This window comes from Alternaria ethzedia (assembly GCF_023757985.1).
Source record: "Alternaria ethzedia strain BMP 0044 chromosome Unknown scaffold_24, whole genome shotgun sequence".
Taxonomy (NCBI): Eukaryota; Fungi; Ascomycota; class Dothideomycetes; order Pleosporales; family Pleosporaceae; genus Alternaria; species Alternaria ethzedia.
Genome location: NW_026056217.1, coordinates 497917 through 514366, shown reverse-complemented (window position 1 = coordinate 514366; position 16450 = coordinate 497917). Strand labels below are relative to the sequence as shown.

Genomic DNA, 16450 nt, shown 5'->3' with positions numbered 1-16450 from the left:
CCCCCCCCCCCCCCCCCCCCCCCCCCCCCCCCCCCCCCCCCCCCCCCCCCCCCCCCCCCCCACACGAAAGGAGCAGCCAAACCACTCACGCCATATCGTGAGTATCCAAGCCACCTCCACAACATCGCACCTAGACCCCACCAGCCAGAGAAGCCCGCTTTGACCGCCTGCCTCGCTGACTGCCCTCATCCGTCTCCTCCGCAAGCCACAGCGCAACCTCCAGTTTCGTTTCCGTCACCTGATCCCCCGCCGCCTTCCTAAACACCCTCATCACCTCCCCCACAACCGTCACCTCATCTTCCATGAACGTGATCTGCCGCAGGAACGCGTATAGGGAAGTACTACCCAATTTGATCTTCCGCTGGGTCTTAGCGGTATCCAGACCAGTAGTCGCAGTTGTGGGGTGACCGGCTAAGGAAGCGAAAGCCTCGCAGATGTCTTCTTTGGTTGTTGTGCCATCCCAGAGTTCGAAGTCGAGGGTGGTGATGAAGGTTTCTAGCGAGGTGGCGCCGAGGAGGGTTGTGCGTGCTTTTGAGGCTGCGTGGCGGATGGAGGGGGTGGAGTGCGTTGAGGAGGTTCTGAATGATTTGATGGTGTCGGACTCCGAGGATGAGTCGTTATTATCGGAGGTCGTAGGGGTGGTGGTCGGGGCGGAGTCGGGGATCATGACGGTTTGCTCGACGGTGGTGGCTTCGTCGGCAGGGGTCTTGGAGAGAACAGTTTGCCAGAACCCATGGATGGGAGTCGCAATGACGACAGACGGCTCGTCGCGCGTTGCATCATCTGTACTCAGCTTCTCAACAGCAGAGATAGGCTCCTCAGTAATGGGAGGCACCATGCTTCTGATCAGTGGATCAACGGCATCAGGGTCAGCGGTCCAAGTCTCAATATACCTGTTGGCCTTCTCGGCTTCCTTATTCTTATCCTGTTGTACAGAAACCGAAAAGTCGAGTGGCGCTACGTGCATAGCCACAAGATTGTTGTGAAAGTCGCGAATCTCTTTGGCCTCACCCGGGCCGTTTGGCTTGCAGAGAAGAGAGGCGATAAAGTCGGATTCTTTCTTCTCCGTAGCGACGAAATTCTTCTTGTCAGCTTTAGTAGCCTTCTTCTCGGTCTTTGAGGTCTTTTGCTGCTTGGGCGCAATGACCGGTAGCGAGAGAGGAGTGACATGAAGCGCAACCAGCTTCTCATGAAAGCCGCGCGCCTCCTGGGTCTCGCCTTGGCCGTTAGACTTGGAGAGAAGAGAGGCGATAAAGTCAGGCTCCTTCTTCTCAATCGGAGTAGACATCTGGAGGTTGGCTTTGGTAGCTTTGCGGTTGAACTTCTGCTGCTTGGGTGCAGTGACTGGCAGCGAGAGAGGAGCGACATGAAGCGCGATGAGCTTCTCGTGGAGATCGCGGTCCTCTGAGATCACACCAGAGCCATTGGGCCTCGCTAGAAGTGTCGCGACGTATGCGGATTCTTCGGTTAAGACAATGGGCTCAACAATATCTATCGTAATCTCGGCAGAGTTGGGTTCCGGAGGTTCCTGGGTCAAGTCGGAGCCAACTGTAGCCACCTCCTTAGATGCCTCAGATGTCTTAGCGGCCTTCTTTCCAGCCTTGCTAAGCTTCTGCTGCTTGGCTTCAGCGACCGGCAGTACGATGGGCGCGACGTGCATAGCGACCAACTTAGCCTCTTCGTCGCGGGATAGGCGCGAAGGGTAAAGAGTCGAGTTTGGCATGGACAGAATCGCCGAAGGGCTACAAGTCGACCTTTCAGCGCCAGTCTCCTTGGTCGGCTCGGACGACGTATCAATTGCCTCGGCCAGATCTTCATTCATCGGAGGTTCCTCATCCGCATCATCTATCGGAGCAGTGATGTAGATGTGGGGCAGAGCAGTGATACTGGAAGCTTCGGCAAAGTTGTCGTCGTCTCCAGGGACAGTAACCTGCTCAGGAGAGGCAAGCTCTTGGACGAACTGAGGAGCGTCTTCGTCTGACTCAGTATCGGGGTCCGTGGCCCTATCTGACTCAATGTCAGTGTCAGACTGCGCAGTCTTGGGCGCATCAGCGGACTGGAAGGTAGGTTCTTTGGTATGAGTGATGCGCTCAACCACGCCGTCGACAATGCGCTGCTCGACGATGTCGCTGTAGCTGTAGCTTGGGCGAACAACCCGCAGAGGGGCAAGACGTTTCTCTTCAGCGCTAGCTTTCGTCTTCTCCATAGTTGCTTCGCTCTCGTGAGTCCGATTGGCAGGAGGGGGAAGCGGCTTTCGGTTCTTCTTCACAGGTCGACGTGTAGGTCGGTTAGGCTGGGCCTTGAGAACCGCGTTCTTGCCCTTGGATGCCAGCTCTTGCGCGGCCTTGTTCTTGGCCATCTCGGACTTCCGCCTTTGAATGGCAACCTGTTCAATGCGCTTGGCCTCGTTCTCGGAGGCTTTCTTCTGGAGAGCTTCTTGTTTGGCGTCAACAGGAGTGTTGGTGTTAGTGCTGTCAACGGTGACCGCACCAGATGCATCAGGGGTAGTGTTAATAGCAGACATCTTGTTAACTGCGTATGTGACTGGCTGAAAGCTTTCGATTTTGTTACTGTGCAGCTGGGTCTGGTTGAGTTGCGGCAGAACTATGAACAAAGGTATCTGAAACAGTGAGCAGGCAGTTCAAGAATGTGGGTTGAGTGTGAAACAAACCAGTTGCGCCGTAGGGGTGAGAATGAAGGCGTTTCTCGGATATTTTTAAGAAAGTAGAGAAGAGAGCCAGTGTAGTGAGAGTTGCTCGCCAAAAGGGGGTGTTTATATGGAACAGGCGTGTAAAACTCCACTAAACGCTCAGACCAGGCGTGAATGGAGCTCGTGCTTGAGGTAGTGACAGAAAGCTAGACCGTGACCTGACTATGCGTTAATGAAACAACAGGTGACGAGTGTTAGCTTTCACTGACAAGGCGACGACCACCTGCAGGATGCTGGACTCGTCCGCACTCGCCAGGGAATCTTGGACAAGGCGGTATCCCCAGTCACATCTTGCCTCTCTACGCTAGGAGTTGTACACAGACAATGCAACTTCGAGATAGACTGTCATGGCTGAGTTCCATCAAAGCCGCATCACCTTGCGCGCGGTTGCGTCTGGCATGGTCAACACCGTGTTGAATAGCGCCAGCCGTGATTCACCTGCGGTGTATCTAAGATTCATATCGGTCCAGGACCAGAGCGGACCCGCGGTGCTATCGATTCGTCAAGCGCCAGAGAGAAATTAAAACCGCGTGATATCGAAGACATGCCACGGAGTGTTCGGACAATTTGAAATGCGTGCTGGATGGGCGACCAGAGGCTCCTCCACATAAGAAGACTAGGTGCAGCTGACGAGACCTACGAATCCTCAAAAACGCGTCTTCGCGTCCGACTGTGACAGCAACAGTTTTCGAATGGATTTGTGTAGGTTGATGCGTCGACAATGTGATGACATAAGGAGACAATCGCGCCAGGAAGCTGCTCAGATGCGGTGGCATTCGTCAGCACGGCGCAACAAAAAGAAGCATGCCGCTCCGCGTCGCGTATGCTGCAGAAGCACTCCCAGCTCCGATAACATCTTGAGACAGCACTGTTAATGTTCAAAAAGATGTAAGGCCGCCGTCGCGCTGCAATGATCGGCAAGGTGGGGAGTTGTGGTGGTTGAGGTTTGGAAGAGGCGAACCACAAGCACCAACTCTCACCTCGATCGCGCCTTCTTATGTTCCATACAGCGGCAAAAACATCCAAAAAGAATGAGCTCTCCAGCGGGGAATTGAACCCCGGTCTCCCGCGAGTTGCCTGATAGGTGACAAGCGGAAATACTGACCACTATACTACTGAAGATTGATCAACCAGATGGTTGAGTAGGTGGATCGATGAAAGGACATTCCTTACTAACAGAAATAAAATTGGACGAATGGCTCTACCTCACGCGCTGAGCTGTTCATGCTCCTGCACAGGGAATCGATTGAAAAAGAAGACGAGGTTCCCGCTTCCAGGTGGGGCATGAACCGGACCGGTGGCACCTGCACCTGCATCCCCAGCCCTAAATTCTCGGCACTCACAAACCGTAACAAACACCTGAAAACATCACAACAACGACAGAATCGATGCCCGCTGCCTGCTTCAATCATCACGTCTTATCCTTATCAAGTATTCCTCGGACTATCCGACATCAACGCAAGTGCCTTGCCCCTGAACCCGAAGCGCCAACGGGTCTCTTAGCGGAGACCCCGAAAGAAATGATCCCGAATCTTCAGGCAGTGAGATCGCGGAAGGACCTATAGCTGATGAGTGTGTACTGTAAGGTAAGATGCGGTGAGGTTCTACCGATGACACGCATGCCCATGTGAGGCACTGGAAGCTGCCCCTGCAGCTCGAACCAGGTGCGCGGATCAGCATCGCGAATGATACCGCATCTTGCCACATACGCATACGTGTATTGTGTAGAACGGAGATCGAGGGAACGCTCCATCGTTGTATGAATTCGAATTGAGTCATGAAAGATGCAGTATGTTCTCATCGCGAGACATATGCAGATCAATCGAATCTGTCTAGGTGGGGAGGGGAGCGCACAAGATGTTTGCCAGAAAAGGCAGTGTTGACGCCCATTCGCGCATGTCCGTCACCATGATCCGGGTATCGTGGAGGCTGAACCGTCGGCTCATGCCGTAACCTATCGGCGTAGAACAGTATTCTCGTGGCGTGTGATGTTGTACTCTGCCACGATGTAGCGCTGGGTTACTACGTGCGCGAGGCTATGCAATGGGCTGTAGGCCTAAAGTTGCTATACGCGACGAGTGTGAATCTCTCAAATCTGCGAGAGAGTGTCCTGTAGTATAACAGAGTCCAGACGCGATGAGCTTCTGCTCAAGATCAATAGTCTGACACTGTGCCGTTCGACTTGTTCTATTGTAGGCGGAACCGCGTAGACACCAACCCAGGCAGACTGCCCGTGCCATGACCCCGACTCATACCGCCAACGACTCGCAACACCATGACAAAAGGTCAAAGATGAGGTCGCAACATTTCCCATTGCGATAGGAGCGCCGACGTCATGTCTGACCGGCAACAGTGTCTACCGGAGAGCACAGAGTGGCTAGCGCTGCAACAGAAGGGAAAGTGAAGGATGGAAGCAGGCAAATCAGAGAAGAAGCGGTGGCTCATAGAGTAAGCTGCACTACCCAAGGTGCGGCGCGGGTCAGCGAGATTGAGCAGACATGGGCAGAGGGCTTGGCTGGGAATTGGAGGTGACGCGTTCTGGAATCTGGGGTCGCCCTGGGCAGGCGGGCGAGACAAAGAGAAGCGGAGTCGCGGGCTGGATGCCTTGAATCATGGTGTTGTTGGAGTGTCGGAAGAAGTCGCGATGGTCGCGACGAGAGGCCCAGCCGCTGATCAACAAGCAAGTCTTTATTGCGATGTCAAATGCACTGCATTGGAGATGCTCACTGCCATCTTGATCTACGGGGGGCATGTCGGCAGGGGTGCAGCAATGCTCAGCAGGACGTCGAGTGGCTGAGCGGGCATGCAGGCGTCCTCCGCCTCAGCGAAGTACGAGCACGTTGGCGCCCTCTTCTCCCACCGCCCGTTCAGCCCACGTCTTCGCTCGCTACTGCTCTGCTCTTGTTGCTGTTCAATAAGAACGAACGACATCTTGTCCTGGTCGCTCGTTGTTGTTTTTCCCACCAGCTGGAACCATTGCGCCGTGCACCTGCCGCTTCGCCCCGGCTATCCACCTGCACTTGACGGACCGAAGCGATCTGCACCGCGTCAGGCTGAATAGCAGAGAGCCAGGCGCCAGTGAGGCTCATATCGCATTCTGGAATTCGACAATACCTAGACTCGACGTTTGCCACAGTCACTCGTTTATCCATCGTGCGCGCTCTTCTGTTCTGCATGCCGACGTCTTCTTGCTTGCTCGCTCCCACTGCGCGAGAGTCATAGCAGAGACGCCAGGCACTACCCGAGACGCGAACCAGGCACCCCGCCGCGCAAGGCGCGAACCACCGACTCAATGCGCTCTAGCAACAAGAGCTATCACAACATCAGCGAGTCGGGCCATGAGAAGAGAGAGGGCACGCCGTGGTACTGGCGCCTTATAGCCCTGGCTGCGTCATGGATGATACTCGGAGGGTGAGTACTTGCGATGCGTCTCGAGGCGGCTCAGACCAAAGCATGCTAACGCCTCGAAGCTACCTCATACTGCCCGGCCTCTACAGAGAAACATACGAGCTCAAGTTCAGCCGAGCAGTCCTGTCTGTCTTTGTTGTCGCGCTCCTTACAGCCGGCTACTCTTTCACAGCACTGCTCTGCTTCGCCTGTCGCAATGAGCGCTTCCAAGCCGACGGCGTCTTCCTGTAAGGCCTCCATGCCTCCACCAACAGCGGAATACTAACCACATGTGTAGACCTGCGCTCACATCTTCCGCACTCGGCCTTATCTCGATAGCCTACAACTTCGTCTCCTCGCCCAACTATCACTGGGGAAATGCCGCCATAAGCGGCACCGTGATCAGCGCCGCCGGAACAATCCTCTACAGTTCCCTCCTCCTCTGGACATACCGCCGCATAGTCAAATCGAAGCGACAAACCGACACACGCCAGAACCTCTGGTCCGATCAAAACTACTACAACAACTTCATCCCAAACATGTACCCCACCGCCATGCGCTCGCCCTCGCAGCCACCCGCCGCCCTATACTCCGAAGACGACCGCGTGAACCAGCAAATGGCTCTCCTCCTCAAATCAGGAGACCCGCGACCGAGTCCTGACATAAACACCACATTCAGAATAGACCTGCCCGAAGATAGGGAACAACAGGCAAGGCACCAGCACAGTCAGGAGTTGGTGGGCACACCCGCACAAACACATGGCGATTGGGGCCGCGACCGATCAGACAGCAGACCGGATAGTCTCAGCGAACAATGGACACAATATGGCCGCGGACGAAGCGAGAATCGCCCTTCCAGTACAGAGGGACGAGGCAGTCACTCGCGCAACCTCAGCCGGGAAGAGCGGAGGCGCGAGATCGAACTTGGTCAAATACGCGTATGATCATATGATCATCTCTTTCCCCCAGCTTCTTTCTCATCTCTATCGTTCTTCACGCAAAACTACGCATTCTCTACGCACACGGATAAGCGTCGGTGTTCCGGGCTCGGCGCTTTTGGAGTTTTCTTTCGCGGATTTGATACCTTTGTGTATTTCTATCATTATAACTGGGTCAATTTGGGGGGTGGGGGACGATGTACATGTTGCATGATTGCTTTGGGGCATATTATGGCGGAGTAGACTCTTTGTGTTTTGTGTTGTTCTTACTTATCTAGTGGAATCGATATTACTACTACGACGTGTTTGGTCGCTGTCACGTTCTGCTTCCATGTCATAACAATACTATCGCTTCTGCGACCGTCGCACCACTCGCCTCCCTCGGCCGCATATCTTCATATATTCCCAGCCCCATGCCCCCTCCTCAACGCTAAGCCAAGGTCCACCACCTCGGGCCTCGTCCACACACACAAAGAAAAAACCTCATCATCTTGAAACACATATTCTCCTTTCCCGTACCCCAGAACGAGGCTAGTCGCCCCCTATCGCAACGACCGCATCTGCAACCACGATCAGCCTTATCACCAGCCCCCCGTCCCATAATCACATAATCACATTCTCGGGGCCGCCGCTTCTGTGACCCTCAGGAGATGAGATAATCGGGAAAGGAAATCGGCATGTTCGTGGGGCGGCCGAGTCGGTGACCTTCGGGGGCCTGGGGTATCTGTTGCATTAATTCGCCTTTGTTGCTACCTGAGTATGAAATGTTCCTTATCGTGCACTCATTCGTTGCGCGGCTTTCTCCGCTATACGTGCGTGTAGTGATCTGATGGCGGGGAGACTCACCGCAACAACGATCTTTTGTCATTTAGTAGATTGGTAGATGGACATTGTGGCGGCGCCTAGATGCAAGATGGACGATGTAGGTAAGCGTAAGCACGTATCCGCGATGCAGGGTGGGCGGGTCAGCTGACGTTCAAGCGAGCGCGTAGTTGGGTTGGCTGGTGAGGCGATCAGGGACGTTTTGGTGAAGTCTGTGGCGGTGTAGAGTTTGAGAAGGGAATGGACGGTATGTCTGCTACCCAAAACCGCAGAACATTACATGAAAGCTACAGTCAAATGTTCGTGTTTTACTAATGAAACTCGTTATCGCTAGTTTGACCTATTGTTTGCTTCTAGGTCTATCATCTACCATATGTTTTGGTAACGATTCGAAGCCTTGAAACACTCGTTCTGTCCATCCTTCCTTACAGTCCTCTATAGCTTGATAGCAAATTGCTTCAGGTACTCGTAATGCTCCACATTAGCGGCAACAGTATCCCGGATCTGCTTCGCGCCCTCTTCGCCGTACTTCTCCTTCCATTCCGCGAAGAGCTGTTCGTCGCTCTTTGGCTCCTTCTTCTACTGATTGTTAGCAAATGTCTTCTTTTCAACTGATCCTGTTATGATATAGTCTGTCAAAACGTACGTGTGTGCGTTCCCTCAGACGATCACTGTCCAGAGCATCCTCATGGAAACCCTTCCACTTCTCGAACGCCTCCTTGGCTTTGTCTTGGTCTTTCTCCGTGTCCCACACGAGCATGTTTGGGTCCCACTCAATTCCTGTAGTCTTGCAGAATGCCTCAATCATGCCGGATGGGTTATCGAGCAGATCATCTGCATCAATGACACAGATCTCGACGCCGCCGGTGTGACCGTTTGCTTGGTCGTTGGCGTCAACCTCCTTTTGACCAGCGAACTTGGGACCGATTTGACCCTCAGAGCGCAGGTAGTCGAATAGGCGGCGGAGCTCGTCGTAGCCGGCTTCATCCTCACGGAAATTGTAGAAGCCAGTCATCTTGTCTAGCGGAGGTATAGTGCAGCGGTAGTAAGACGGGATGGAGAATTTCGGGTGGCGGATAAGGAAGGTAAAGTGGTAGGTTGCCAACAAATCCTTGGGGATAACCGTCGGGTTGTTGGGCTCGCCTTTGGTGTCGTATGGGTAGGGAGGCTTGGAAGGGTCGCTACGAGTGGTGACAGGCGAGAGTTCGGTGGTGTTTGTTCCTACGCCACGACGGTAGTTGGACAGAGACGGTGCGATGGTCGCGGGCTTGCCGACGGGAGGAATCCAGTATTGGGCCATGTCTTTGATAAAGGCGCGCTTGCCCTGTAAGAGGTGAGCATGAAGTTCTTCTGGGAGGCCACATTTTGCGCCTCAGAGTTCTTCGTCAAATTGGCTATCGCAAGGCTGAAGTCAAGGCAATAAGAACTGGTGGGAGCGGAATGCTTCGGCGGTATTTCGGGCATGTGAAAGACCACATTCCTGAGGTTTCCAAGCCGAGGGGTCGTGTTGGGCTCATTGAAATTGGTGCGCTCGCTTTTAAGGACCGAGATATTGTGCAAGATGGGCTCGAAAGAACGTGTGGGATGATTGCACTAGGGGCGGGGTTGATAGGGATCTGACTGGCGGGCGGATGGCTGAGGCACACAACACGCAATAGCGGCCAAGATGACGAGATTGCGAATATAAGATATCGATTGGATGCGCAAGAACGAAAAGTTGAGGGGAAATGGTACGAAGCTGAGGAGAAACATGAAAAGCATTAGTGAACGAACCTCGGAGTTCTCTCTCGCAATGCGATCAAAGATGGTCCTGTATGTGCTGTCCTCGTAGCCAGACTCTTTCCTGGCCTTGGGGTCATTCTCATAACGCTCAGCAAGGCGCTCAGGTCCAAAGTAGTAGGCATCGCCGAAAGGCTCGTGAACACATTGCAGTGTGTCGTGACGGGTCATGAACACCTAGAGGATTGTCAGAACCCAGAATTGGGCGAGATACGGCGAAGCCAAGCATACCCGCTCAAAGGCCGTCGAGCAGGCCCTCGGATGAGTAGCCACAAAGATAGGCTTGCTCGTCATCGTCGCGGCTTCTCGACTCTGGTAGGATCTGTATTCCAAGTATCCTAGGGAAGTTGACTGAGAAATCCAGTCGGTGGGATTGGTGAAGAACAAGTCCAGATATATTCCAAGCTGAACAGCGACGCACCTACCGCGAAAAGTAAGAGGGGCACTAGCAGATTCTTATACCTGAGCCCCAGACAGAAACTGCCGCCGATCAACGATTGCCAGATGGAGCCCACAATTGCTGTTCGTTGAGCAGCAATCCCTACCGGCAACACGGATTAACAGGTACTAGCGGACCCAACCATGCAGTGTTGGCAGCTTCAATCAAAGGGTCCGGATGGACGCCTCATATGGACGGCAGTCACAACCGCGAACGTGGCGTGAGGGCGATGCAGGTAATGCGGTTGCCCTGTCCCGATGCCAGGGTGGAATTGGCCAAAAGGGTTCGTATGGTGTTTTCTAGCAGCATGCATGATGTCACTGGCGGGATTGGTGGACGGAAGGTGTCGTGGTGGGGAGTGCCGTGCCCCTCACTAGCATGGCTAAGCCCGAGGTGCCGACGGTCCCTCGCCAAACTCCATCCCTTTTCAGTGTCGTTTGCGCTTCACGCGCCGTCTCGTTGGATGCTATTATTGCGCACCTTTAGGCCTATCTTTCTGATGGCTCTGAGCCACAGCTACTCATGCAGCTAAAAGCACGACATAAGGTGGCTGCATTTCGCAATCTATTGATGCCTGTGACGAACAAAACTCCGTGTCACCGCGGCTTGCTACGTTGTGCCTTTTGTACGTAGTAATGTATTGGAACGCTGCTGCTATAACCACCAGGCGTCGTTGTACATGTTCGAGGGAGGAAGGAACGATGAAGGTTCAGAACTTTTTTCGCGGTCCCACACCTCGGTTCGCTGTACCTACCTTACTGGTATCAGGTTATGAGACCTTTCCTACGGTGCTCATTGTTCACGATGGCAGACTACAAGAGCAAGGAATCTGAGAGGAAGAGTAAAAGCCAATTTGGCACATAGTCACATCTACCCAAGTCTTACCACTACAAACCAACAGCCAACCGCATCTTCAACAAATCCTTCTTTAAAATTTCCTCCTTCTTCCCACTGAACTCTTCCATATCCCAACACGCACTAACATACCTCCCACCGAGCCACTCCCTCCTCTGCGCCCCCAACCACATCAACGTATCGCCCGCCAACTCCGGCGTATCAATAAGCCACTCGTGCATATGTTCCGGCATACCCAGCGCCAACTCTGTCTGTATGCCTCCCGGATGTACAGCCATAGCCAGCATACCATCCTTACCCTCTCCGTGGTCCTGATCAATGAACTCTGTCAACCGGAGTGAAGCCAGTTTAGCTGGCCCGTACGAAGAGCTCTTCGGAACAACCATAACGGCGCCGATGGAAGTAATATTGATGATGATCTTGGAGCCGGCGAGGAGGTGCGGCCAGAATGCGCGGGTTACGAGGTAGCTTCCTTTTACGCTGACTTCGTAGTCGCGCCACCATTCGTCCGGGTCGGTGTCTGGGATGCCGGCGAAAGAGGCGAGACTGCCCGCGTTGTTGATCAAGACGTCGAGTTTTCCGTCGAACTTCTCGGTGACGAGTTTGGCCGCTGCATCTACGCTGTCTTTGCTGGTGACATCGAGGTCTAGTGCTAGGACTTGTGGTTCAGGACGGCCGGCGGATTTGGCTGCGGCTTGGACGTCTTTGACCACGGTGGAGAGGTCGGATCGTGCACCGAGTATGATGCCTGAGGCACCTGCTTTTGCGTAACTTAGGGCTGTGGCACGGCCGACGCCTTTTGAGGCACCGGTGATCAAGACGTGCTTTCCTTGGAGATTGAAGTTGGACGGGGAGATGTATGGGTAAGTGTCGTGACGGTCTGTGGCGACGAAATTCAGGCCTAGTAGATGTGTGTTAGATACGTACTGATGATGGGGAGAGGCTGGAGTGAAGGTCTAATACCATTGGAGGCGCGGCTGTCACCGAAATCTTTGGACATGATGGGTTTTGCTGGATTCAAGGGTGATAGCAAGTAGTAAATATCGAAATACTCGCTCAATGCTCGAGAAGGAGAACTTGCAATGGCAGCGTATATAGTACTGCAGAATTAGATGTTGTATGACGTAACCTAGACCCACACTCGGTATGGCACAGGATGCACACTAGTAGACCGGAGTATGCAAGGAGTTACCGGACATAGCTATTCGGCAGTTGTCACAGAAAGAAACGCGTTGTATGAAAGTAAAATGAAATTCGTGAATTAATTAAGTCTATACCCCATGCGCTTACTTGCTCAACGCTAGTATTCTTTCAACAGCCCTCTCCGCCGCGATCATAACACCCATAACAGGGTTCGTGGTCAGAGGCGGCACGATACTCGCATCGATAACGAACAAGTTCTGCATCCCAATCACCTTCGTATCCGTGTCAATGCAGGCCTCCATCCTGCAACTGCTGCTCCAATGTTGCACATTGCCAAGTGTGAACGCGCTTGGCGTGGTCAAGTAAGTCGCAATCTGCTCGATAGTCGAGTTCTTTGCAACGTTGAGCGGGTTGAGAGTAGCCGGCAGAGCCTGGAAGATATTGTAGACAAACGTCGCAATCGCGGTTGCATCCCGAGGGTCGGCGTAGAAGTTTGATGAGGGAAGAGCGATACCTCTGGCATCGAGGTTTACACGACCGACGGATCGGAGACCAGAGGTGCCGTAGACGTTGAGTGTGATGGTTCCGTTCTGCGTGAGACCCATTGCTCCGGCAGAGTCAATGGTACCCTGGCAGCCCACTACATCATCGCCTTGCTGGATGTAATCCCAGAATGCGCTTGTTTGCGAAGCAAATGTGTAAGGTCCAGAGCGCTCGTTGAGGTACAGATCGACGTCGGATTGCGGCGGGTTGGAGTAGTCGTAAGCATACGAGGCAATCTCGTCAGATTGGAGCTCGATGAAGGTGTTTGGGTTATCGAAGACCCCGTTGCCGACAGCAGTGTTGTTGATCCAGTCCTGAGAAGGAACAGTGACATGACCGTTCTTCGAGAGGTTTGTCAAGGTCGCTGCCTCACCGATGCCAGACCACATCAGCAGCTGGGGGCTAAGGAGGGCACCAGCTGAAGAGATGACCATGCCGCCTTCTTTGATGCAGATGCTGGAAGAGTTCTCTGCTCCGTTGGTCTGAACGTCGACGCCAGTCGCTACGCCGCCGTCGCGACGAACACGCAAGACTTTAGTGCCGGTTTGGAAGGCAAAGTTCGAGCGCGCCAAGGCGGACTGCAGGTAGGTCTTGACCGGACCACTTCTTTGCCCATTCTCGTAGTACCAGATTGGGTGGCCAAATACCTTGGTCTTGTTGTGGTTCTCGATGCCATCGTTCAGGCCAACCTCCGCGAAACCCGCGCCATCAACGAGCCATTGCTTCGCAGCGTCGTAACCGCTCTGCAGATACCTCTTTCCGTCTCTTGAAGGACTGTCTGTGTTCGGTTGTTTCGCTCGGACTTTGTTGATTGCGCATTGCATGTCATCGTTCTTCCAGCCCTTGGGGAAGTAGCGATCCCAATCGCTCGCTGGTGGCTGGAAGAACAGTCCAGCGTTGATTGCGGAGTTGCCGCCGACGGTGCACCCTTGAAACGCGTTGACGACATCAGACGCGCATGTCAAGTTTCCTTCACCGGAATTCGAGAAGATGGACTTGTACAGCCCGGGAACATCAACGCGGCTGAGTTCAGTTCCGTTTAGCCATTCTGGGCGAGCACGACCGCCGGTCACGTAGTACGACGGGCCGCCCTGCTCTAGGAGTAGAGTCTTCTTGCCGGCTTCGCTCATGCGGTCCGCTGTGACGATACCCGCTGGACCAGAACCTGGAGGACGTCAATTTTGATGTCAGATTTTGAATGCGAATGTTCGAGCTTACCAACGACGATAACGTCCCATTCACCACCAGCGCATTGCTCTGCCGCAGCATAGCTCGCGAACGCAGCGACAGGTAACAAGACCTTCAACATATGAGTTGCTACCATGATGCCTTCTCTTGGATTTCGGAGGTGTTGTTTGACTTATGTTGCGAGGCTATACCTCCTGCCGTGACAAGGCCGAAGGCTGACTTTAAGCATTCCATCTCACCCTCAGCTCCTAGCATGTACGCTTACCCTAGCCTCGAGCTCTAAAGCACGGTGATGTACAAGTACCACCATGCTAAGCAAATTTGCAGCGTGAAGCTGGAGCCGACATCACCGAACACGAAGAGGTATGACGCCGTTTACGGGGTGGAGCGTGCGCAGGTCTAAACCATCGCCCAGATGCGGGCGCTTTACCTCTTCGCATGCGCTATGAGCGCATAGATCTCGCGCCGGTCGATGGCCGTAGAAGCTTAAGAATCATCGCTCCGACGGATTGGGTGCGTGGCGGTCGTTGCGTGGTTATTTTGGGACATGTGGGCGAGCTGAAGGTGTGGCGAGGGTTGCACCGTGAGGGGTCCGGCCTGTCAGGAAGAAGCCCAACGTTAGCGGAAGGTGCGGCTGAGTTGGTGACTTTGCGTCAGTCATCCAGATTCTGCCTCCAGCATTTTCTTCCTTCGAATCTTCTGTAACTCGCATCGCAGACGACGAAATTGCGTGGGAAAGCTTGGGAAGCTTGTCGCATGCAACCTGCCCGCTCGGGCCGCTCGGAAGGATTGATTGTGGGACCTTCGTACGGGGCAAAAGCTACCCGGCGAAACGTTGAAATGCACATGGCATGTGGACGGGAACCGTGCAAGCGTACGGGAAGTATTGACAGTCATTCAATGGTGTCCTTCGCTGTGGACCTAGTCATACATGAATACAGTCACCGTGGAGTTCGACACATCTCTCGAGACCTACCTGGATACCTAGGTATCTACGATTTCAACATCGCGCAGGGCTTGACACGCAAAATCGTGATTCGCACTCATTACTTCACTGCCATCACTGCGTACAAGATGCGTTCTCTATGTCGCACCTTGTCTCTTCCAGACGAACGGCGTCTACTCTCACACCTTTGCGCGGTGATCCTGAAATGATTGTTTTCAAAGCCGCACAAGATACGCCTCGAAACTCGCCTTAAACGACTCTCATTCAGTAAAAAGACGGGTACATTATCCAGTTACATGCGGCGGAGAGAGGTACGCAGATGCCATGCGAGAATCGACAGTCATTTATGACCATCATCCAATTCGCTGTCGGTCTGAGCCGAGATACTCATACATGACTGCGTTCGAAATCACCACATATTCATGAGGGGTATGTATCACCGCCCTCAAAGGCGTGATGAGTAGAAGACCACCTCACATAGACGACGCATCTCCCTTTGGAGTCATGATGGAGCATGGTATTTAATCCCTCGAGAAACGTTCCCCTTTCTAATCCATATAACCAGCCAGCAGCAAATCTAGATCAGCGAACTTCAAATCGTCTTCCTCAGTACTGCGAACCCCTCTATCCCATCAGTAGCTGATAAACGCGACTTTCAAGCCAGCGATATGACCTTAGAACATCGTAATGGTGCCGATCAGGGTAGGAACTTTATCCTCACGTTTAACCCAAAAGAACTGGAAGAGCGCTACAAGCCGGAGGCAAAGAAGATACGAGGTAGAAGTACCCCGGTCGAGATAGAGGACGCAAAGCTAAAAGAAAGCAGAACTACTCGAGTCAATGAACACGGATATCGCCATCTACATCGTTTTTATTTACAAAAGTAAACCACAAGATCCAAAGTTCAAAGCCGATATAATCGACGAAAACGGGGATTCGGTCTTTGAAAAGAAAAAGATTTTAGGCTCCAACGAGGAGCAGGCTCTCAGGAGATTGGCACTCGCCCTGAAGGTCGAGATCATGCTCCGAGAAGCCGACATCCGTGGACAAAGATTGGGGGGTGAAACTGACATGACATACAAGTTGAGGATTCAACGTCATGGGACTGAACGTCCGAGGGCAGTTATTACAATGACCAAAATCTGCGAATCAGATATCAAGGCGTGCGGATTTCTCCTGGACTGGATGAATGAAAGCCTAAAGGCATACGATGACGAGTATATAAAGAAGGAGGAGAGCGAAGAGGATGTGTATGTGTATGTGGATGATGAGGAGAATGAAGAGGAGAGTGGGGAGGAGTTTGAAGGTGAGAAAAGTCACGTAAAGGCAAATCAGGGCAAGAAACGAGACAAGGTGTCTTCCGGACAACATCCCTAGATAGCTAAGGCGGAGCATACTCGGTGAATTCCGTAGTGCTGTAATCTAGCAGTCAACCGATCGTTCTCGTCGATTAGAAGTTTTTACGTGTTCCCAAGTTGTATGGCTATCCTTCAGGTCCGCACCGCTCTCGTGATGCTTTTTTGAATAAGGTGCTTTAGAAAGTACGATCACTGCTAGTCACTTGGTATGCGACTCGTCATCTTGGCAAGAGTTGCCGATGAGACGCGCTGGACTCTGTTTGGTATGTCATTCCGGCGAGATATTGTCCCACTAAGAAGGTATTCTAGTCAGAGACACCCTGAACTCATCGCACTTGCTGC

General features: G+C 53.2%; 6 protein-coding genes and 1 non-coding gene across 7 annotated transcripts; 2 read left to right on the top strand and 5 right to left on the bottom strand.

Annotated features, from left to right (window-relative positions):
* Positions 1 to 130: 130 nt before the first annotated feature.
* Positions 131 to 2524, bottom strand: J4E87_008178 (uncharacterized protein; the record flags this gene model as incomplete). Its single annotated transcript, XM_049379769.1, has 1 exon — positions 131 to 2524. One exon carries the CDS (start codon positions 2522 to 2524, stop codon positions 131 to 133), a length of 2394 nt encoding a protein of 797 aa, XP_049230656.1.
* A 1222-nt stretch (positions 2525 to 3746) lies between these two features.
* J4E87_008177 lies at positions 3747 to 3832 on the bottom strand. Its single transcript has one exon. It is a non-coding gene; the product is annotated as a tRNA-Asp (tRNA).
* A 2170-nt stretch (positions 3833 to 6002) lies between these two features.
* J4E87_008176 (uncharacterized protein) lies at positions 6003 to 7041 on the top strand (the record flags this gene model as incomplete). Its single annotated transcript, XM_049379768.1, has 3 exons — positions 6003 to 6121; positions 6181 to 6345; positions 6396 to 7041. 3 exons carry the CDS (start codon positions 6003 to 6005, stop codon positions 7039 to 7041), a joined length of 930 nt encoding a protein of 309 aa, XP_049230655.1.
* A 1251-nt stretch (positions 7042 to 8292) lies between these two features.
* On the bottom strand, positions 8293 to 9807 carry J4E87_008175 (uncharacterized protein; the record flags this gene model as incomplete). The annotated part of the gene is made up of 3 exons (XM_049379767.1): positions 8293 to 8436; positions 8504 to 9181; positions 9631 to 9807. 3 exons carry the CDS (start codon positions 9805 to 9807, stop codon positions 8293 to 8295), a joined length of 999 nt encoding a protein of 332 aa, XP_049230654.1.
* A 1155-nt stretch (positions 9808 to 10962) lies between these two features.
* J4E87_008174 (uncharacterized protein) lies at positions 10963 to 11930 on the bottom strand (the record flags this gene model as incomplete). Its single annotated transcript, XM_049379766.1, has 2 exons — positions 10963 to 11831; positions 11894 to 11930. The coding sequence occupies 2 exons, from the start codon at positions 11928 to 11930 to the stop codon at positions 10963 to 10965; spliced, it is 906 nt and encodes a 301-aa protein (XP_049230653.1).
* Positions 11931 to 12216: 286 nt separating this feature from the next.
* Positions 12217 to 13940, bottom strand: J4E87_008173 (uncharacterized protein; the record flags this gene model as incomplete). Its single annotated transcript, XM_049379765.1, has 2 exons — positions 12217 to 13781; positions 13835 to 13940. 2 exons carry the CDS (start codon positions 13938 to 13940, stop codon positions 12217 to 12219), a joined length of 1671 nt encoding a protein of 556 aa, XP_049230652.1.
* A 1478-nt stretch (positions 13941 to 15418) lies between these two features.
* J4E87_008172 (uncharacterized protein) lies at positions 15419 to 16127 on the top strand (the record flags this gene model as incomplete). The annotated part of the gene is made up of 2 exons (XM_049379764.1): positions 15419 to 15527; positions 15577 to 16127. 2 exons carry the CDS (start codon positions 15419 to 15421, stop codon positions 16125 to 16127), a joined length of 660 nt encoding a protein of 219 aa, XP_049230651.1.
* Between the last annotated feature and the right edge of the window lie 323 nt (positions 16128 to 16450).